The sequence below is a fragment of the Thalia democratica genome, chromosome 4, assembly GCF_965202585.1.
Source record: "Thalia democratica chromosome 4, ktThaDemo2.hap1.1, whole genome shotgun sequence".
NCBI classification, from domain to species: Eukaryota; Metazoa; Chordata; class Thaliacea; order Salpida; family Salpidae; genus Thalia; species Thalia democratica.
The window spans coordinates 54,880,181-54,904,936 of NC_139168.1; the positions used below are offsets into that span (position 1 = coordinate 54,880,181).

General features: G+C 26.1%; 1 protein-coding gene across 7 annotated transcripts in view; it reads left to right on the top strand.

The window, feature by feature from the left end:
- The window catches only part of LOC145834033 (uncharacterized), a 98,007-nt gene that overhangs the window by 11,505 nt on the left and 61,746 nt on the right, over nucleotides 1-24,756 (top strand). For 6 of the 7 annotated variants that reach the window (XR_014369772.1, XM_082941347.1, XM_082941351.1 and 3 more), the window contains exons 3-5: nucleotides 3,841-3,965; nucleotides 19,776-19,848; nucleotides 24,516-24,651. Coding sequence is in view for 6 of the 7 variants with exons in the window: in XM_082941347.1 (XP_082797473.1) it covers nucleotides 3,841-3,965; nucleotides 19,776-19,848; nucleotides 24,516-24,651 (334 nt within the window). In the remaining variant the exon portion in view is untranslated. The remainder of the gene's footprint in view (nucleotides 1-3,840; nucleotides 3,966-19,775; nucleotides 19,849-24,515; nucleotides 24,652-24,756) is intronic. The other variant, XM_082941348.1, reaches the window with a different exon arrangement.

Genomic DNA, 24,756 nt, shown 5'->3' on the forward strand with positions numbered 1-24,756 from the left:
TTTTTGTAATTCTATTTTCTATATTGTCTATTCTCTTACTGCTGAATTCATCTTTTTGAATCTGATCAATGTTATTTTCAATGATTTTACTTTTTTCATTATAATCTTCCTTAAATTTAAGCATCTCAGCTTTAAAACAACTAAATTCATTGTCCTTCTTATTTCCAATGGTAATCAGTTTTTCTTTCAGCTGTTTCCCAATTTTTGAGGACTCAACTAATGCTTTGATTTCAGCTTCAACAGACATTTACTTTTTTATATTACAAAACCTTATTCAATATGTTGAAATGACAAATTTAAAATACCGGAAAATATGTTTCATAAAGACAAAAAAGATTGTCTTTATCTTCAGCCAGTTCAAATTTAAAATGAATAGCACTTAGGTAAACAAAGATGCAAAAGTTTACAAAAAAACAAAAACAATATGACGTAAGAATTGAACATTAAACATTACAAATATTCAGTACAAAAATCGATCTACCATCTAACTAATCAAACAACTAAAAATCAACGAAAACAACAGCTAATTGACTATAAAATACTATAAAATACTTCAAAATTTGTTGTATTTTAAGAGGAGCTTTTTCATATGTCGACAAGACGATATGAATTCACTCCTCTTATTTAAACAACCTTCCTTTTTCAACGCATACATAAGGGCTGTTGATTCTTTTAAGCACAGCCTACAAACAGGGTTGTTACCATCTGCTATTGGCTGTGCTCTTTTTATCCCCTCCCAAGTTAATTTAAAGTAATTTTTTTTGCGCTTAAGGCCGCAAACATACTTCGAAAACTCAGTTTCATTTTCGTATACACCACCTTTAAAGGATTTTTTATGGTTAGCATACCGAAACCTGAATTTAGTGGAGCATAAGCCGATGTAGAACTTCTTTTCAAGGTCAATCTATGTAAAATCTATGTTAATATTTTTGCCTAAAATCAACTATCTATTATTACGTAATACCTAATTTTGTATAATTTTATTGCTGTACTTAAAGTTTGCTTTTCATTGAATGAAACTTGGCTGAAGACGCGTATTAGACGCAGAAACAGCTGTCCCAAGCAAAAGTTTATTTTGTGTATTTTAATTTTATATATATATATATATATATAGAAATAACATACACAAAATAAACTTTTGTATATATATATATATATATAGAATTAAGTTATTTAACTTAATAAATTACATTTTTCACACTGAGCCCACCTTGAGGGCTTTATTATTAAAAAGGTTTATTTAAAGATGCAAAACTCATTTTGAAGCTAATGAGTGAATAGTCACAAAACTCGAGTCCTTTGAGTTTATATATATATATATATATATATAATTTATTCAAATGGCGATTTTAAAAATTCTGGAACATATGTTTCACAAAGCTTTAATTTTTCATAAAGCTTTGATCATCAGCCAGTTAAATTCAAAATACAAAGCACTGTACTAAACAAAGATACAAAAGTTATGCAAAAAAACAAAAAACAGTATGACGTAATATTGTACATTACAAATATTCAGTACAAAAATCGATCTACCTTCTAACTAATTAAACAACTAAAATTAACGAAAACAACAGTTAATTGACTATAAAATGCTTAAAAATTTGTTGTGTTTTAAAAGAAGCTTTTTTATATGTCGACAAGACGATATAAATTCGCTTCGCTTATTTAAACAACCTTCCTTTTTTAACGCATACATAACGGCTGTTGATTCTTTTAAGCACAGCCTACAAACAGGGTTGTTACCATCTGCTATTGGCTGTGCTCTTTTTATCACCTCCCAAGTTAATTTAAAATCAATGTTTTTGCGCTTAAGGGCCGCAAACATACTTCGAAAGCTCAGTTTCATTTTCGTATACACCACCTTTAAAGGATTTTTTATGGTTGGCATACCGAAATCTGAATTGAGTGGAGCATAGGCCGATGTAGAACTTCTTTTCAAGGTCAGAGTTAACTGTTGCCTTGTAAATAATGTTCTCTGACCGGCAATTGCCCCCCTTCAAATTGTATTTACAGCCACCGGCGCAATTAAATAAACCTTTATATATATATATATATATATATAAAGGTTTATTTAAAGATGTAAAACTCAAAGGACTCGAGTTTCATGCATGATTTTTGATAGTTTCAAAATTACGTCATAATCTATTTATGCAAAAAAAAATTAACTTTTATATGTGATTTTGTTTTGTGCTTTATTTTAAACTTGTTTTGAAGCTGATGAGTGCATAGGCACGAAACTCGAGTCCTTTGAGTTTTACATCTTTAAATAAACCTTTTATATATATATATATATAATATTATATAGTTGTTATGTGCAGTTTAATATTTTATTTATTCTTGAAAAGTTCTCAATTTCTTGCCACCGAAACCGGTCGCGAATAAAATATATAATTTGCACAATCTATTTTAACAAAATTTAAAAATATGTTTCCTACAAGTTGTTTAAAGTTTATAAAAGATTACTCTGAATTTTTTTAGAACGGTTGCTCAAAAACTGAAGGAGGAGATAGATTTTTAGTGAAATAGTTCTTTTTTTATGTTTTTGGTATGCACCTTTCATTAGTAACTTATTAAGCTCACTGAATTTGATAGCTTATATTTCAAAAATTACTTTATACTATTTTGAGCGGTCAAAATGTCTATCAGCTCAGATAAAACTTAACAAAATAATATCAACTTAAGGTGAACCCCCCTATGGCCTTAAGCCAACAAAAAGACAAAATTTTACATATTGTAAGTTAGGAGACTTGTGTTATTGAAGAAGTAGAATAAATTGTTACAGCTATGGCAATTAAAATGATGGCACTTCTACCCTACATTGATGCATATTCTTTTCAGACGTTGAAAGATGGAGACTGCTGGTGCAGTTTAAAAATTATTAGTCTCATGACAACTCATTTTCTTGTCTTTGATAGAGCTATCTCAGATGATGACATAGATAAAATATTCACAATGCTAAGGACTTTTATCCCAATGTCATAGCCTCCTCCACCCGCAAACATTATGTCCTTCATTGATTCCTTTGTTTAGCTTATCACATTATGCTCACCACGTTTGCTATTAACTGTGGTGATTTTACAAGTTTCTGCTTTGCTTTGCACCCCAAGTAGCAAACATTTTTAATGGTTCATCTTTGTCCTGGTGTAGACTTATTAGTTCTTCTCTTATTACACCAGTGACAATCCTTGAAAAAATTCTAAAGTTTGCTTCTAAGTTTTAAATATTAAACAATTAGAGTATACGTATTACTAATTTATTGTCTAATGTTATACCTAATTATAAGTTTATAAAAGCTTACAAGTTAACAGTTATTTTACAAAAAAAAGCCTAGTATTAAACTTTCTATAAGTTATCGATAAATAAATTTCTTTGTTATTTATCTTATTTTAAATCATAAAAAAAAAAAAATATCCTGTTTATACTCTATTAAAGATTTTATTGGCACTTTTAAAATTATATCACAAGAATTAGTTGTTGTTAAAACATATCTGATAGCTATGATTAAGCTCGAAAAAATAGGATCAAGTTGTAAAAGGCAAGGTCCCCTATGGCCTTAATAGTTATATTATGATTTTAATTACAAAATTATAAAAAAGCTATTTTTCAAAAAATCCTTATATAAAACAATATTGTTCCTATGGCTCTTTAGTTATAAATAAGTTCTAAATAGTCAAAACAAACATATATGAAGACAAAGGCTTAATATAAAAACTTTAACTTAAAAAATAACAATAAGCAAATAAAAACTATTAAAGAGCTTGAAGCTACTTTGTCTAAAACTAAAAAAAAATAAAAATAAGTTGTATCAAAGGTTTTAATGTTAATAAAATACATTTTAAGGTGGAAAATGACTTTAACAAGGACAAGAATTTAACACATCTAATATTCAAAGATGGTCGAAAAATCTACCTTAAAAAAGCCCAGCAAAGAAAGGTTAAAGTGGTCTCTTGTAGTTGGGTTGAGAAGTATGTATTTTATCTTTTAAGTTTTTTTCTTAAATATGTTTTTTATTTTAAGCTATAAGCTAAACTAATATATTTATTAGCCGAATGTGTTAAGAGATAGCACATTTTAAGTTGTTAATACAGGGGTTCTGCATTTTAAAGTTTAACAAGCCAGCTTTACTGAAGTTATTTCTTCTAGGACTGCAGTAGTTTTCAAAAAGTGTTAATTACAGATTTTAGTTAAGTTCTCTTAAGTATAAGTTATAATAAAATGGTCAATAAGTAAGTACTGTTGTCTTTTTTTTGAAAGCATATTTGTAAGTATTTATTGTTTAAAACTTAATATAAGTTTATTGATATAACTCAGTTTTTGCTGCACACTTAGTTTAAAATCAGGATAACTCAGGCTAATTAAGTTTTGAAAAACTCACTCATGTTGAATATTTATGAAAAACTCAGACTAAATAAGATATTTTTTTTTAAATCTTAAGCTAATGTTTCAGAATAAAATACTTTTTTCTAATGAAATGTATTCCTTAAAGTCATATTCATTACTTTAAGGTTCTTAAACTTGAATAAAAGTATTTTGTTTATGTTACTAATTTTCATAAATTAAGTTAAATCAGGCTAGATTGATATCACTCAGTTTAGTTTTCGGTCACCTGGGCTGTTTTAAGTTGTCTCAAAAAGTGGAAACCCTAATAAGTTGTTTTCAAGCTAAAAAGTGTGTTATGGGCTTTATTTCATTGGTTTTGTAAATTCTTTATTTAAATATTTTTTTTTACTTTAAAAAAAATATATTTTTACAGTCGGATTTAATAACATATGTTGCAACTTATATTAACCACTAATCTTCAATTATGACATAACTATTAAATACAAACGTTCATCTATTTCATCTTGTACTGTTTCCTTACAGTATTTATTTATTTTACAGAACTCGGTTGAAGTGTGTTAATTTGTTAACATACAGAAACATATGTTAGTTTAATAAAAAAAGAGTACTGAGAAATAGGGCTAGGGAGTGCTTGGGTGATGTTTGCTGGACACATCTAAACATATGACTCGGATGTGTTTTGGCTTCGTTAAAAAGAATTTTGTAATAAAAAAAACTTTGGAAAAAATTGCATTTTAAAAAACTGATTTGAATCCCTTAAATCACCTGTTCTTTTTTTTAAACTTGAATGAAAATAAAGTATTTTATACTTAGACTTACAATTTATATCTTAAATGAAAGCTTATAAATGAAGGCATACATTCAAAGACATTTCAACTGCTTTTGACATATTATGACATCATAATCACACAAAATATGTAAATTTTTGCTGTAAAATGGTTCCTTTTCTAATATAAAAAGCAAATTGTTCTGCTGTTTTTACAGTTAGTTTCTTTAATTTTGAGTGTTAAAAGTGTGGAGGTACACACCGAAAAATATTACTAATGTAATGTCATTTCAATTGCATCGTGATACAGTTATAAAATACATTCTGAATCACTTTCAGTAATTAAATATTATGATTTTTGAGAACACCTACCTGACTAAAAGTAAAATAATTATTATAAGTTCTGCATGTAAATTAATTAAAGTTACTGTAACTTTATTGTTTAAATATAAAGAGTTTCATTTAATAGTAAAATAATTATTTATCTGTATAAAGTTTTATTTTTAAGTTAGGTTTAAGTACGTTATTGTTTTCAGTTTACTATTAGTTTAAGTTTTTAAAATATTTTACATATTATTTAACTATAGCTTGATTTGTTAGTTTGTTTAAATGTTTTAATTCTCTTATTTAAAAGCTTTGTATCAAATCCATCCAAGAAATGAAGATAATGTGTTAGGGCATTGTTATGCAACATTAAGGGCATAGGGGGGGGGGGGGGTAAACACCCTTTTTTGGTTTTTGATCTTATTTTATATAGTTTTTACTAAGCTACAAGATTCTTTTTACAGATTTAAAAAATTCAAAATAATTTTTGAGATATAGCCGGTCAAAGTCGGAGGCAACAATAGGATCCTTATGGGAGGCGCAAACTAAAACGGCATTACTTATTCACTGAGAAACCATATCCAAATAGCATTATTAGCAGAAGGGATGTCTTTTAAAAACAATTAAATGATAGTTATTTTGTATCTCTATGAATATTATGTTTACTTAATTATTTTAAATAGAAAGTCCATTAGATTTTATCAATCATGTGACAGTTATTTTATAGTTTTATTTCTAAAGTATCAGTCATTTTGCAGTACTGTAAGTGTAAATGCAAAATGAAACAGTACGCTGTTCGTTTTATTTTGCAATGTTCTTTATTTCTTTGTTCTAGTCTCTATTTTTCAATCATTAAATTATGTCATACAACATAATCTTGCACAGGTAAATCATAACTTATTATTATTTTTTGTTTTCTTGTAATGCAAAATGATTAACTGTTTAAGGTTTTTTGAAAACATTTATAGCTTTTTGAGTTATGACATCAAATATCCCACTAATATGCATACCACATCACCTAAATTCTGAAGTTAAGTAAGTAAACCTACAAAGTTTCATTTTACAATAATTAAAAAAAAAAGATTAAACAACCAGCTGTGCTTTTTAATTTTCGAAAAGCACCGTTTTACAGACAAAATTTACATAATTTGTGTGATTAGGACGTTATAATTAAATAAAGCAGTTAAAAGTCTTTAAATGTATATTTTTTAGTGTAAGCATTCATTTAAGATATAAACAGAATTGTCAAAAAACCTTGAAACCTGAAAAAAACCTGGAATTTTTTATAACTTGAACATTTTAACTAGTTAAATTTCGATATGACTCAAAAAATCTATAGTTCAGATAAAATTATTTTGTAATGATCAAAATTTTTTTTATTAAAAAACATATTTTAAGTAGCTTTAGAGTTGATCATACCAATTCAATCATTAGACAACAGATCGAATAGGTATGATCAACCCTTATGTTAAACTTGAGTTTGTCTCACGGCATACGAAAGTCCAGACTTCTGTCTGCTGACTTTCGCCGATGTTTATGTTGATTGTATTAAAGTAACTTTATAGTATCTTTTCAATGTTTTTATACCATTTAACACAGTTTCAAAAAACTTAACTTTAAACTAAAAATAGACCCAAAAGTGTGTACTTTCAAAAACCTGGAGGAAATTTTGAAAACCTGGAGAAAATTTCCAAAAAATATTTGGCAACCCTCTATAAATTATAAGTCTATCTCTAGGACATGTATAAATAACTTTATTATGACTTAATTTAAAAATCATAAATATATGTGTTTTTTGGGTTGCGATATTTATTTTTTGGAAAATTTTAGTTTTATTTAAAAACTCTTCTTAATGATGCCAAAACACATCAGAATCATATGTTTAGATCAGGGTTTCCCAAAGTGGGCGGTACTGCACCCTTGGGGGCGATTTTAGTAAGTTGGGGGGCCTTAATTAGTGAAGAAGCGAAAGGGGGCGATTTTAAAACTTTAGGAAATTTCAAAATTTTTAAATTTACACTACATATTCTTGAGTTGCAGATGAAGATAAAAAAAAGTCTAAGGTGTTTTAAATGGTAGTCTTGTTGGAGGGGACAATAGCCTTTTTTATTTCTTCAAATGGGGCAAATTGAAAAAGAAGTTTAGGAAACCCTAGTTTAGATGTTTATTTTACAATATGACTAAAAATGTAATGTACTCTCTACCCCTATGTGAAAACTTGATATTATATATTCTGGTGAAATTGCTTCGCTAGGTTTATTATTAGCAAACGATATAACTTAAAATTTTGAATTTATAACTTAAAAAATACCTTTACTACTTAGTTAGTAATTATGTGATTGATTTAATTATAACTTGTTTATAACTTAACTATTTAATTACCTTGTGGACAATTTTAAAAACAATATTTATTACTTAGATACTAACTATGAAATTGCTAGACAGTTAAAATACTTTATAAAACCAAAAAAAAAATCAAGAATAAAATTTAATAAAGAGCTTAAAAAATATAACTTTCCAGGACATCTTGCTAATCACGCCTAAACTAGAAACTGAATAATAATTCAAGTTAAAAGTTAATAAACTTTACTAGTATTGACGTAACTGTTTAAGTTATGAATTTAATAACACACGAAATAACTAATTTGCTCTTTAACTTGAATGGCTGTCACGTTACACAAGGAACTTTTCCTAGAAATTTAGGGTATTTATCTTAAAAAACGTTGGAGGAGATAGTCTTATAGTGATTTTTGTTTATTAGCTTATTTATTTTTCCTCCCATAAGGAGCCTATAGACTTTATCATAAAAATTAGTTTGAATATAAATAAGGCTTGAAATCAACTTATAGCTTAGTTAAAACAATACAATTTAATTGGTTGTAAAAAAGTGCTTTACCCCTTATGCCTTAATAGTTTAAATAAATTTGATCTCTATGAAAATCTATTAAAAACGACTCAAAAAATAGTATGAACAGGGTTGCCAAACACTTGAGTTAACTCTGGCTAGTATGAATTGTAAGAAAAACTCATGCTAGTTTGAAATTATTTTGGCTGTTTAAAAATCTCAAATAATTAAGATTTTTAAAAATGTTAGTCTAGTTCAGTGGTCGGCAGGCAGTTGCTGCTTGCGGGCCAAATTGCAAGTTTCCAAAATCTTCGCGGGCCGCATTTTTAGTTTTAATGACACTTTAATAATCTTCTGATTTTAGTTTTAGTCACACTAGAGAAAGTTATTCTTTTATTAACTTAACTAATTTAAATGACTTTTGGCTACATTTATTTAAATTATAAATATTTATTGGAATAAAATTTAAATTGACTAATATACTTAAGCCTTAATAAACTATGTACTTTCATAAACACAGAATAAGTTAAACTTAATATTTTTATTATTTTACTTACAACCTAACTCTCTATAAAAACCGAGCTTGAAAAATATTTATGCAATACTTTTATACATTTTTTATATTAGAAACCACATTTTCATATTATAAAAAATACTTATGAAAATAATTTTTTCGTAGTATTAAATAGTTTTCACTTCAAAAAAATTGAGTAGTTAGTTAACTAAATAAAAACAAATTGTTCAGTAATCTTACTTTATTGTATATTTTATTTTAATGAAAACATGTATACACCTACTTTATTCTATGCTTCTATTCTTTCATTACAGTAATTATATTTTTACAGAACCCAGTTGAAGTGTATTAATTCGTTAACACTCAGAAACATCACTTCAACTGGGTTCTGTAAAAATATAATTACTGTAATGAAAGAATAGAAGCATAGAATAAAGTAGGTGTATACATGTTTTCATTAAAATAAAATATTTTTTACCGATAATAGTTAATAATAGGTAAAATACTTAATGTTAAATCCGAATGTTATAAAACTACATAATATTTGTGATTATTAAGTCTAAAATAAGTAAAGTAAACTAAAATACACAACAAAACAGCAAGTCATAATATAAACAAACAACTCACTTTAATTGAAAGAATAACTGATTCAAATTTTACTGTTGTTAACGAATAAACAAAATACATTCATTAGGGTAGGACTTTTTATGGGTAGTTTTTTTTCGAGCAATATTGGGTACTTTTCATGAGTATAATTGCAGCAATTTTGCAAAAAAAGGCTCCAATATTTTGATGACGTCATAGCATATTTTGGGTAGTTTTGATTTTAAAATTATACAAAAAAGTTGTAAAAATACGTCGCGCTGAAAAGTAAATTGAACAATTTTACATTTAAAAATTCTATAACAAATGGCTTCATTAAAAGTCGTACTGCTAGTTTTTGGAGCTTTATTTTAAAATTACAAAGAACAAGCGTCTCTGTTTATAAAAAATACGCTTTCTATGTAATTTTTAATTGTAAACAAATTCAACTAAATGTATAGAAATAAAATAAGAAACTATTTTAAATATTTAATAAGTTTTAATGAAATATAATGACAATTATAAAGTGAGTTGTTTTTAATTTATGTGTAATTTTCTTTGAGTCATGTGTACTTTATAAACTTATTTACTAAGTTATAACTACTGTAATTACTAGTAATTTTGAAATTATACATTTGAAACTTATTTAACATGATACAACAAGACTTCTTCTATGTTATGATTTTCGTAAAAAACATAATTGACCAGTTAAAATAATGATTAAAGTCGGTAATGTGATGTGTATAGATAAACTAAAATAAGGCATAAATAGTTTTAAATTAAATCTAAAGAGACTACTCTCATTTTGATTAAAAACAAAAACCTAGTAAAGTTTTAATTAATTGTAAGCTATTAATCATAATTATTTAAATAATACTTTAAACAAGCCATATGGGTTCTAGAATTTATTTTTAACAAATTTTATTACTTGCTCTTAACTCTAGTTGAAGCTTAAGTTCAAACTGTAAAATTATTCAATTATAACTATAATATTTCATTATACTATAAACTTTAAATCGAATTCAAAGTAACTTTAATTGTATACAAAAATAAGTATCACCTGTAATTTTAACTAATAAATAAAGAAATGAAACATTTTCGCATTTGTTAAAAATTTATTATTTTAAACTATGTAAATTTTTTCACACACACAACAACTTTAAAAACACTTTATATTTACCTAAATGTATAAGATAAATATTTTATTATAAAACACCCTAAAAAATTCACTAGTTATCTTAAGTTTTCATAATAATCCAAACATATTTTGAAAAAGCAGAAAACAAAACATCTATCTATAATACTTTTAATACTTGAACTTTTTATTTTAAAAACAAACAATTTCTTCCGTTAAATGTGTTGGAAAATTAAAAACAGGTGTATAAATCTAAAACATACAATCTTTAGTATAACAAAAAATGGATTATCATTAGTCCTAGGTAATCCTGTTCAAAATAAGCAATTTTCGGTTATCAATATTAATACTACTTGATATGTAAACAGAAAATTAACACTAAAAAATCTAATTTTAATGTTTACTGACAGTTATAGATCATAAAAAAACACAAATCTGATTTTATAAAGTAAACAGTTAAGTATGTAACCATGATTTACTTTTAATTATATGGTCAAAAGTTAAAATAGACTAACTCAGATAAAAATTTCTTTTTACAACTGAACTAAAACAGCACTTAAAAAAACAAAGTTAAATCTAACAAATAAAGAAACTAAAACGAAATACTGAAACATACACTCTTTAGTATAACAAAAAAAAAGAAATATCATTATTCCTAGGTAATCCTGTTTAAAAAAGCAATTTTTGGTTATCAATATTAATACTACTTGATATTTAAACAGAAAATTAACACTTAAAAATCTAATTTAAATGTTTACTGACAGTTATAGATCATAAAAAAACACAATTCTGATTTTATAAAATAAACAGTTATGTTAAGTATGTAACCATGATTTACTTTTAATTATATGGTCAAAAATTAAAATAGACCAACTCAGATAAAAATTTCTTTTTACAACTGAACTAAATCAGAACTGAACAAAAACAAATTTAAATCTAACAAATAAAGAAACTAAAATGAAATACTAAAACATACACATTTTAGTATAACAAAAAAATGAAATATCATTAGTCCTAGGTAACTACTTGTGCACTAATAATTTATACAGGCAAATATACTTTAGTTCAATCACAATAAAAGTATGTGAAAAAGAGTCAAAGAATTTTATTTAAGTGAAGTTCCTAAGTTTGTTTAGGGCCACTTAACACTTGACAGAGTGTACACTTTGACATATATGAGGGTGATAGAGTTGCAGTCAAATTACAATTGGGATCACCCATAGATAGTATTCCAATCTTAAACTAAATAAATTGTCTAAAAGTATTTGCTTGGATTGTCAAGAACAAAGATGCAGTTGTACAAATAAGAGATACATACACTTTACAATAGACTCAGTACTTTCTTAAACAATGTAAGTGTGAGCACCACAAATGTGGATGGGAGTTGACCACAATGCACGCAGTTGACACTAAATTTGACAATTGATCTATATATTAATACATTCTATCCACATGTAAATGGTCTAGAAGAAATTACAGCCAAATTTCTAAACACAGTTTTTAATTGTAAAGCTCTTGGAAACGAAATAAGTATAATAATTTAACGGTCTTCAAAACTTTTGATACTAACAAATATTGGCATCCAAATTATTTTGTTATTTTGTTGTATAAGGTAACTTTTTATCAAAAAGCTGTATTTGGAAAAAAAGGATTCTGTTGAGTCACTATAAAACCTACTTAAACAACTCAAAGAATATGATTCGATTAAAATAGTTTGGTATACAATAAAACATTCTTAAGATAAAAACTTCATCAGGGTGGTCAATGTTGTTTTATCTAAAGAATTTAAAAGATTTCTGTTTCAGTACAAAAGTACCCAACCATTGTTTTGTAAGAAAATTAGAGTTGCTCCATTTTCCACCAAAAAAGTAAAAGTTAATACTCTTAAAAGTAAAAAAAATTAAGAGTATAATTGATGATCCAAATTTAAATACCAAGTCAATTAAAAATGTGAAGTATAGAATTAACACCAAGCATAAGGAGAAAAATACTGCAAACGATCTAGAGAATTGCTTGAAGAAAGTAGGTGATGGATTCATTCAGTCTATCAAAATTTTTAATGATCCTATACTTACAAATGTACATAAAAACTTATCTTCATTTATTCTTTTCACAGAGGATCAGTTTGTTGACATGGTCACATGTTCTGCTCAACTAGGTTCAGGTATAAGTGTAGAGAGAACTTTTAATCTGGGAACATATTTCTTGACAGATATTACTTTCAAAAACAAAAAAGTAACTTTTAGAAATAATAGTTCTAATCCAGTATTTTTAGGTCCTTGTTTCATACACAAACAAGCAAGAGAAGAAGATCATAACTTTCTTTTCTCTTATATAAAATCAAAAACTTTAAATAATTTTCTTACCTTCAATTTTTCAACCCTATGCTTTGTCACAGATGGTGAACAAGCACTTGTAAATTTAATTACTACACAAAGCTTAGGTGTCATATACATACTAATAAAAACATTTATTATTTAGATAAAAACTTTATCAGGGTGGTCAATATTGTTTTATCTAAAGAATTTAAAAAGTCTCTGTTTCAGTACAAATGTACAAAACCAATGTGTTGTAAGAAAATTAGATTTGATCTAATGTAAATCAAAATAATTGAAAATTGAATTTATGTCAAAAATAAAAAATATTGATGACCTAAATTTAAAGAGTAAGTCAATTAAACAACATCAAGTACAAAACTAAGATCAAGCATAGTGGCTTTGAAGAGAAAATTATAGCAAATATTTGTTTATGGTTTTGAAAAAGTTCGAGTCGCTTTAACCCTCTTTCTACTACCAGGTTTTTTAGCAATGCTTTGTAAATGTTTAGGTATTTTGGTGTGACCACTATCGGAAACTGAATATCTAAATGAATTTTTTATAAGATCTTTATAGTGGTTGTTTTTGGCTGCTTCACTGAATGATAGAAATTGATAATATGAAATAAATTTTTGAAGCTTATAGTCTCCTTGATCAGAAATTGAATACTTTAAGTTATTATACTGGAATTTTACAATTGATTTTAAATTATCTATTAGTTCTGCAATGTTTGTCTTTGTCCAATTCACATAATTCTTTATTACATGGTTAATTGATTCTGATTAATTTGTTGTCAACGGATTTAATAATTTTTTTTCCCACATAGGTTGACTTACATACATAAAAATTTCTTCAATGAGCTTTTTTACACAACTTTCTGTTTTTTTATCCATCACAAAATTCAACATTTCTCCTTTAGTTTTTGCAACACTGAATATATCTTTAGAATTAATTAAGTTATTAAACTTTCTTTTCACGTCTGTTTTCTGTGAATAGTCCATATTAAACTTTCTCAAGTTATAAATTATGTTTTTATTAATATCTACATGACACCTAAACTTTGTGCTGTCAGGAAAACTTTTGTAGATTGAATTTACAAGTGCTTGTTCACCATCTGAGACGAAAGATAGGGTTAAAAAAAATGAATGTAGGAAAGTTATTTAAATGTTTGATTTTATATAAGAGGAAAATAGTTATAATCTTCTTCTCTGGCTTTTTTGTGTAAGAAACAAGGACCTAAAAATACTTGATTCGAACTATTATTTCTAAAAGTTACTTTTTTGTTTTTGAAAGTAATAGCAGTCAAGAAATATGTTCCCAGATGAAAAGTTCTGTCTACACTTAGAAATGAACCTAGTTGAGCAGAACATGTGACCATGTCAACAAACTGATCCTCTGTGAAGAAAAGAATAAATGAAGGTAAGTTTTTATGGACGTTTGTAAGTATAGGATCACTAAAAATTTTGATAGACTGAATGAATCCATCACCTACTTTCTTCAAGCAATTCTCTAGATCATTTGCTATATATTTTTTTAAAGTCCTTATGCTTGTTGTTAATTCTATACTTCACATTTTTAATTGACTTAGTACTTAAATTTGGATCATCAATTGTATTCTTAATTTTTTTACTTTTCAGATTAATATCAACTTTTACTTTTTTGATGGATATTGGATCAACTCTAATTTTTTTACAAAACAATGGTTGGGTACCTTTGTATTGAAAAAGAGCTCTTTTAAACTCTTTAGAAATAACAAAAGTGACTACCCTGAAATTTTTTTTATCTAACAAATGTTTTATTTTATACCAAATAATTTTCATCAAGTTGCACTCTTTGAGTTTCATTAGTGACTCAACAGAACATGTTGCAAAAACTTTAGTAAAACCTGACTTCTGATAAAAAGATACGGTTATGGTTAACTTTAGGTGAGCACCAATATCAAACTGAAAATATAATACATTTGATGTCTTATTTAACTATAAATTTAAACTAAAAAAACAATATTTTGTTTTAAACAAGCTATATAAATATATAGAAAGAACTAAACTAATATATTATAAACTAAAGTATTTAATCAATTTTATTTTACAATATAATAATCAATATTAATTGTTGTATTGTTATAAGCACTTTATATTGTAAAATAAAAGCAATTAAATATTTAAGTTTATTAGTTTATGATATATAAGTTTAATTTTATTCATGTATTTATAAAAGATAAAGTTTTAGCCTAAAATTATGATTAAATAAGACATCAAATTTATTATAATTTAGCTTGATATTGGTGCTTAATTTGTTTTGAGTTTGAAATTGTAATTTACACAAAAAATATAAGAGTTAGAAATTATATTTCTATAACTTTAATAACAAAGGGAAATGTTTTGTACTATTTCATTGATTTTATTCAGATTTATGCATTTTCATATTTAAAAAAACAAACAATGTGAATTTATCATAGGCCTGGACAGCAATTTTGCTTTGTTTACAAAGTTTAAGCTTCAAAACTACCCAAAGTAAAGTAAATGACGTCATCAAAATATTGGGTACTTTTGATTGCAGCAATTTTGCAAAAAAAGTACCCAATATTTATAACTACCCATAAAAAGTCCTACCGCATTCATTACATCTAATGTCATGAGGTGTTGAACATTACGTCACAATATAAGTGAGGTTATTCGTTAACACACAGAAACATATGTTGGTACTATAAAGGAAGATTACTGTACAATTTGTTTTTATTTATATTCCAGTGAAGTTACTTTACTAGGATCTTTTGTTAGCAAACGATTAAACCTATATTTTTGAACAGTTTTAGTAGTTAGTTAACTAAATAAAATTAATACCTATTTCTATTGTAAAAAATCTAAAACAAATTTTTAACATAATTAATGCTCAAATACTTTAATAAAATACTAATAAATAATTAATCTTTTATATACTTGCCATTTTAAAAGCAAAAATGTCTGAGTTATATCAAACCAGCTTAAGCTTATTTAAAGATGAAAATTCTAAAAACTAGCACTTAATCAAGCTTAGATACCTTACTAAAATATCATCATTATAAAACAGTACACAATATAAAAGTAGACAAGAATAAAATTGAAATTAGTAAACTACACTACAATCATAAAAATTATATTTTGATTCGAAAATTTATCAAAGTGTTTGAAATGAAAGTTTCAAACACACCTAAACACACCCCAGTCTTAAAAAAAATCTCTTAAACAGATTTAACCTTGTCTAAGTTTTTTTCAAGCTAGTCTGTTTGTTTTTAAACCCTGTTTAAAATAAAGTTCACAAAATAAAGAAATAACGAAGTCAATATATAGCAAAAAAATATATTATAAGTTGGCTTGAATGGACAATTAAGTTACTTAAATATTTTAAACAAAAGTATAAAAGTTTATTAAGCCATTAATGAAGTAGAAAAACTTATTTTTTATTGAGCATTATAACAACTCCTAATCTGGAATAAAAATAACATTACATTTAAAAAGAGTAATTGCGAAATATAAGACGAGCTATAAGAATTAAAAAACGTTAATTAAGAGTTATTTCGAAAAAAAAACAATTCGCTAAAGTCAGTTTCAACAAAGCACATGATTATCTTCAATTACTACAGACTGATCAGAAAGAATTGTTAAGACAAGTTATAAAGTAGCAAAATTAATTACTAAAAAGAAGATACTGTAAATAGTTAAAATCTTTTTTAAAGTATCTGTTTAGGCGGTAGTAAAATATTTTGTTTACTTCTTCAACGACAACAAAAAGTCGTGTTTAGGAAATGTCTGAAGATTATAAAGCCGCATAAATCTAATCAAGACTTTAATTAATCTCTTAAAATGAAAGCACTGATGCAACAAATATTGCTCATCTGAGAATTTTTATTAGAGGTGTATTCACTTAACTTGACGTAAAAGAGAAGTTTCTAGATTTAGTTCAATACAAAGCACAACGATAGGTAAATACATTTTAAAAGCAAAGATGCAATGCACCAATATAAAGTTTTTGAAAGTACAATTTTTTGCTTCTATTTTTAGTATAAAGTTAAATAAAAGGTAAAATAAACTGTCTTAAATAATAAAGCAATACTAAAAAGATACTGTTCAGCTACTTTAAGTGTGTTTTTTAATAAAAGAATTATTTATGTGTTAGATTTTTTGTGCAAAATCTAAATTTAGTTACCTTACATGTTGATTTTTTTTTTAATTTCCAAGTTTTCTAAAAAATACTCAAATTTAAGAATTTTCTAGGTTTTTAAAGCATAAATTGTCAAGTTCCAAGCTTTTATGGGATTCAAGTTAGTTGGCAACACTGATTGTTCACACTTATATGTATACAATTAATATAAACAATATTTCAAATTATATCAGGTGCAAGACTTGAAATTTAAGATGTATTTTAATTCAAACAAAGACTGTGATTTGAACAAAACGTGCATCATAAGTTTAATTTTCCTCTCTTTATACCAAAAAAGCCAGCCGGAGCGACTAAAAACTATCCAGATATTTTAGTATACAAAAATCATCTCAAGGCAAAAACTGATAAAATGACTAAATTGGCCTGAGATTTGAAGTCTTTAAATATTCATAGTCTGAGTGTGTGGAAATGTTTAGTTGTGTATTTGCTTGAATTTGAAGTATTTTGTTTAAAAATGTACATAATTAATAGATTTACTATCTCTAAACCTAGTTTGTATTAAATATTTAGTTTCAAAAAACAGCAACTGTATATGTTAGTGTACAACGCTTACAAACTAACTTTAGTTGCCAATAAAAAATTGTTTGGAAAATAAAAATGTATACTTAACAAAAAACTATTTTATTTTTTGTCATATATTTTATCATAATTGTGTTTGTACCAGGCACGTGGCTTGGCACGTTTCTGTAAATCTACAGAAACGTACACTTATATGCGAAAAAACTTGCTTTTATTTCAGCTTAAAAGGATTCTGCTTTCTTAGCTTTAAGTATTCATTTAAACTTAGTTATGCACTCCTGGGAGATAATTTTGACATGTATGTATTCTCTAGCGTTTTTAGTGTCGTAAAGATTAAATGAATTAAATACATCAAAATTGTAACATTTAGCGCGTTTTAGCTTTTAATTTGACAAAAAGCTGCATGCAAAATTGATCCTAATGGAAGCTGTAGCTTCAAAAACTAAAATCATACAATTTTATGTTACAAAATTTTGCATAACTTGTTGTTACTATTGACTACGTTAAATGTTTGATTTAATGAGTATAAATGTTTTTGAGTTAAATTGTGAATTTTTTATACTTATTTTTAATGAATGTTTTCTGGGTTTACACAATTGGCAACACATAAAGAGTCATAGGGGGTGTGGAGCAAAAAAATTGCCTTGTATACACTTTTCACTCGTACTTCAACATTCCATTTTTAATGTATTAACATAACTGCAGAATTTCAGATTAAATTCAATAACATTAGAGGTAGCTGTGATCCCGCTAGGACATAATCACGCGTCATTTCATATGTTTAATTTTTTGTAGATTCGTAACATTTTTGAGCTAGCTACGTCCCTGGTTTGTACACACTTAGATGTTACAAGTAGAAACAATAATGTTAGAAAATTGTGCATAAACTAAACTTAATCCGACTTAAGTATTAAAAAAAATGGTTTAAAGTATGAGCATCTTTGTACATTGGTGTGCATAGAAACTAATTTAAAGTGAAATCAAAACTTCTAAAAAATTAAAATGTGTAAAAACTAAAATGTGTAAAAACCAAAATTAAATAAACCTTATTTCTTACTTTTATATTACTTTAAATATTTTTTGCACACTGAAATACAAAATTTAATAATAAAACATCTAAAAAAGAAACTTAAGTATAAAAAAACATGTAAAAACAAATACCTAAACTGTAAAGAAATAACATTTTAGTTTATTAATGTGCATTACTTTTGTACAAGATTGAAAACATTTACATTTAATTTATTTACTAAATAGGTATTATATAAAATAAAAACAAGTTATACAGTAATCTTCCTTTATTGTACCAACATATGTTTCTGTGTGTTAACGAATCAACACATTTCAACTGGGTTCTGTAAAAAAAATAAATACTGTAATGTAAGAATAGAAGCATAGAATAAAGTAGGTGTACATGTTTTCATTAAACTAAAATAATATACAGGAATTTTTTTACAGAACCCAGTTGAAGTGTGTTGAGTCGTTAAAACACAAAAACATATGTTGGTACAATAAAGCAAGATTACTGTATAATTTGTTTTTATTTATATTCCAGTGAACTTGTTTCACTAGGATCTTTTGTTAGCAAACGATTAAATCTGTATTTTGAACAGTTAGGTATTGTATAACTATCTTACTAAATCCAAGCTTTCTTTACACTCTTTTTTTCAGATAATACCTTGCTGTTGTAAAATGAAAGTTATTATGAAACTGAGAAAAAAAACCTGTTTTCATATTCTGTCTTTTTCACATTTTAGGCTATAGCAGTAAAGTCTTTTAACTGTTCTAAAGTTTTCTGCAGCGACTTAAAACGAAATTAATCAAATTAAACCAAATTACCGTAAAAAATAATTTAAAGTATATTTTTGCTCAGCGGGCCACATTTACACTCTCGCGGGCCGTAAAATTTTCTTTCGCGGGCCGCAGTCCATTCAAAAAAAAAAAGTGCTCGCGGGCCGCATATTTACCCTTCGCAGTTTGCCCACCCCTAGTCTAGTTCTTTTATTTCTAAATTGTTGTCTTGGGTATGCTTAATGGCTGTTTTTTAGTTTTTGGCTCTTACTACATATAAAAGAAGAGTTAATTTTATTCTCTAGCTAGATTTTAATTTTCTTGTTTATAAATTAATTCAAGTAATTAACAAAATATTTAATGCATAATTAGATAAGTACTAAACTTAAAAACATAAAATTGTGTGTTTTATAATAAAGATAATAGATTAGTTATTTAACTTTTAGGTGTCGTATTACTCAGACTTGGGTTGAAGAAAAGCCATATATTTTTAATCCACAAGGTTACAATCCACCAAAGGTAATTAGTTTCAAATGTCTACAATTAAGATTTAGATTAAAAGACTTATTGTTTTTAACCGAAGCATTTAAAATTTGTTCATACATAAAAATGTTATACAAAACTTTCTATGGTAAGTAAATTATAAAACTTTGTTTAGTTATAAGTTGGTATTTTTATTGAAACGAATATTTTTTTTAGTTGGTAAAAAATAGTTACTGTTTAATAAAAATATTTCAAATCGTTTTTGTCTAAACGTGCACAGTAACCAAGTATGAATATTTTATTTATATTTTAGTAATTTATTTTTAAATTTGACTATAAATTTAATTATAATCTAGTTTTTTCCTTTAGCTGAATTATAAACATTATGTATTAAATTTTAATAATCTTTACTTAGTAATTTATCAGAAAAACCGAATAGTCAGTACTTGATCATTAGATTTCAAACTAATTTTTAAACCTGTGTTCCAGTAGAACATTATTTCTTTTCCACAGCTGCTGTCAAAAAATCTGTTTTAAAAATATTTTTTTTTACTAATAAAAGCATAGTTATCTCTAAACAATATTCAAGGTTTTGCCTTTTCTTATTCACAGAGCCAAATTAGATTAATCCATCTATGCGATTTCTATAAAAGGCATAAGTTTTTTACCAACTTTTTAAAGTTTGTTGCTTCTTGAATGTCATGTAAAGCAGTGATCTTCACAGTAATCGAATTCTGTTTACACTAACTGGAAAAAATAATTGGGCGCCCTAACTCAAAACTACCCATTTACCTTTGCTCTTTATTTAAAATTTTTAAAGAAAACACCGGCGGAAGTCTACAGAGCTTTAGCCTGGATTTTCTTATGCCGTGAGACAAGCTCAAGCTAACATAAAGGTTTAATAATACCAATTCGGTCATCAAACCACAAACCTTCGGTAGACTGAGATCCGGGTTTTGTTCTTATGGAAATTTGTCAGGCTGTAATGAAATATACATTTCATTTTATAACTTTAAAAGCGTGTGAATAAATACGGAATTTTCCGTAAAAACAAAAGCATTCGATAAGTTTTCTCAAAACTGTTTTACCAATTCCCCAAACAACATTAATATTCAAGGGAGTTAATTTCATTCCGACGCGTATATATCGGCGTTTGTCTTTTGAATAAGTGTTAGTTGTTTTACTTACTTCATTAACTAGTTTCGAGATTCAAGAAAACGTCTACATCGCGGAGTTGATGTTAGTAATTTATATAACTTAACGATTGTTAATACTTTTTATAGATTTTATTTGTGTCGTGATTTAATAGTTTCTTTCTTCAGAACTAAGAATTATTATTTATAATAAAGTAAATTGCATTTATTCAACGTTAGTTTTATTCATAACTTAAAAATAATTTTTGTAACTTAATACTGTAAGCTACTCGTAAGTATAGCAGTCAGTTTATAAGTTACTGGAGACCACTTAGTTAAAACATAAACCAGCATATAAAAATAACCTATTTGGTTAAAAGGCAGTCGCATTAGGCGAATGTTGACATGTTGAAAGTCTGTATCTACATGGTTTAGCTCTTTTTATGTATAAATTTAACAAAAGCTTATTATTAGCTAGTTTGAATGATTACTTAAAAAATAAAAAAGATATTCATAAGTATCATACGAGGTCTTAGGTAACCCACTTTGTCTTACCTATATTCAATAATAAGAGTGGTCATAAATCACTAGCCTACCAGAGTAGTAAGTTATAGTTTGGGATTAGTTTTGGTTCCAGGAAGATTTTGAAATAGTTTTTAAAATAGTGACTTGATAAATAGTGATAAGTAATAAACTATGATATATAGTAACAAACTTTGATAAATAGTTAAAGTCATAATTTATTACTGCTACTGTTTTATTTACTTTTGTTAAAAGAATTTTGTTAATGAATTTTTCTTTTATTAGTTGATTTGTTGAGTTGCAATCACTATGGTTCAGTCTAAATTGCAGCATTTTCATTTAATATTCTTAAGATTAATTATTAAGATTTCCATTTAAATTAACTTCGAAATATTTACCAACTTATTTCTTATTTTCTAGCTTGCTCATATTAATTTTTAGTTATAGATATATATTTTTAAAGAGTTAAACACATTAATATTAGGGCTTTAGATAACTGTTTTAAGTAAATTTTTTAATAATTTAACCTATTTTTTTTAAGAAACCTAAGTTTTTTTCTGTGTTTGCAAGTATTTTTTTGTTTTGTTATCGTTACGTTTTTGGCTAAAAACAGAATTATAAAAAAAAAGTAGGAAAATTGTTGTTATTATAATTATTAGTATTCATTATTGTTATTTTTCTTATTAAGTGCATAATGTGTAAGTGTTACAGTAATTAATCATTTATTTAAAAGTCAAATTATGTTCGTGGTTACATTTACATTTTAATAAGTAATTTAAAAAAAGTTTATCGTCAAATATAAGTACTTTAACTGTTACGATCGGGTGGGTATCAAATTTGCACGAAGACACTTTTACACTGGTTGAACTTTTTTTTTAATTAGCGCTGTTACCCTTGGTCGGTAACTTTGTTTTTCTTCTTATTGTTTTTTTATTAAATTATTTAATCAAATATTTTTTCAACCATAACTGTTAACCCTAACCCTTACCATTGGTTGGCAATTTTTTGTTTATTTTGTTAGTATTTTATTTATATATATATATTTTTTTTCTTATGAATTTTTTCGTTTTGTTAATAAATTTTTTTCTAAATATCATTTTTTTTACTATCACTGTTACCGTTTAACCTTGGTCGGTAATTTTTTTTAGTTGATTTTGTTTTATGTTGTTTTTTAACTCTCGTCCAAAATTGATTATTCGTCGAAAAGTATCTTGGTGCACACATTTAACCCTCGTGCAAAAGTGTCTTCGTGCAAATTTGACCTGTCTCTAAATCTTTACCTTCTTTGAAAATTTGCAAAACCCATGTTTCCAGGGTTGCCACTTTACCTGGAAACCTTGAAAAACCTGGACTTCGACAATTTAGGCAACAATAACCTGGAAAAACCTAGAATTTGAGAAATTTTGAAAAAAACATGGAAAAACCTGAAATTTTTAATATTTTTAACATTATCAGTAGTAAAATTTCGATTTGACAAAAAAAATCTATCATATAAATAAGATTTTTTTGTCATCATCAAACATTTTTTTTTTGAAAAACACAATTAAAGTAACTCCACAGTATCTTTTTAATGTTTTTATTCTATTTAATACAGTTTGTTATTTAGAAATTAACCTAAAACTAAAAATAAACCCAAAAAAGTGTACTTTTAAAAACCTGGAAAGAAATTGAAAAAGCGAGTGGCTTTCATGTCTTTCATGTTTGCCATTAGGACTGTTTGTTTTGTTATAAGTTATTTTTTACATTTTCTACTTTTTTTTTTCAAAATTTAAGGCTCTACTTAATTTTCATTTGTATAACAAATAGACTAGTTTTGTGTACGTTTTTAATACAATTTTTCCAAGTAAATCTATTACTTTCATTTGTAGAAGTTTAAAACTTAAAATTTTGATAATAAATTTTTATTAGTTTGTAATATATTGTAAAAGCATGTGGTGTACAACTCCATAACCAAAAGGTTCTTTTGTACACCAGGTCAATAGATCAAACTTAATGAAAGCTTTATATGTTGTTAATTTTAAATCATAATACAAAAACTTTTTTATTTAGAACACAAAGATTATTAAAATCTATAATTTAGTCAATAATTTAAAAAGATATTGGTATTTGCACGTAAGGAAGCAAAATTTCTATGATTTAATCAATTAACATGCTTTTGTTGATAGAGCTAAGCTTTGGTATGCCAATAAAAAGCAAATATAAAGTTTACCTTTGTTTTTTAATTATCTATATTGTTTGATATCAACAAGATTTTCAATTTTCAGAAGTACTGTAACTGTGATTTGGTATACGCTTGATAGTTTATTTGTGTATTTTTATAAAACATTTTATTATAAATTTAGTGTGGGTGTTTCTCTTTATAACATATTTTTTTATATTAAGGATTATCAAAAAACCGCTGTTGTTTGTTTCAATACTTGAAAACCGATCTAATATTGGATAAGATATGCCAAAACTAGTGATCTACACGATCCACAAAATTAGGATCTTTAAAAAAAATTAAGTTCCGGCCGGAACCGGATACTTTTAAAATCCTTTGGATCTGGATAGTGGGTCCGAAGATCACTAAAATACTCTAATTTTGTTATTCTTTGAATAAAAAAAAACCTTATAAAATCATTTTTAACCAACTGTTTTTGTAAGCAAATACTTAATTGACTGATGACGTTTCGCTTTTGAATTTGCGTAGAAAAACAGTTGTGTAGGATTTCTAATAGCTAGTGAATATTAGGATCTTTAAAATTTAAGGCTTTGTTACCTTATTTCATTTGTCAGTAGCCGTTTCTAAGTGACGGCCAATTAATTTGATTTGTTGGTTGCATTTGGCCCGTTGGCCGCAGTTCGCTTACCCCTGCGTATATTTTAAAATTATATTTTTACTTAAAAAAATATTTTTAATTTTGTGATATTATTAGTTTTTTTTGTTTTCAATGAAAAAAAAGATGTTTTGTAACTTAAATTTGTGATTGAAAAATCGCCTGAAAATTAATTTACACAAAAAAAACTAAGTTAACTTTATGGTTTGAAATGTGTAATAAACAATTTTAGTTTCGTGAATCATGTACGTTTGAAGAGAAGTTAAGAAAAAAAGAAATTCGTCAAAAGAAACAAAAAATAAAAACAAAGGCAAAACAAGCTAGAGGTGAAAAACTTTTTAAAGAACTCTTACTTGCAGATGGAAAATGTACGTTTTTAATATTTTTTGTAAGTTAATTTAAATCGAACCATCTAGGGAGTACGGACGTAGGTTGAATTTTTTATTGAATAAATAACAATACTTTTTATACAA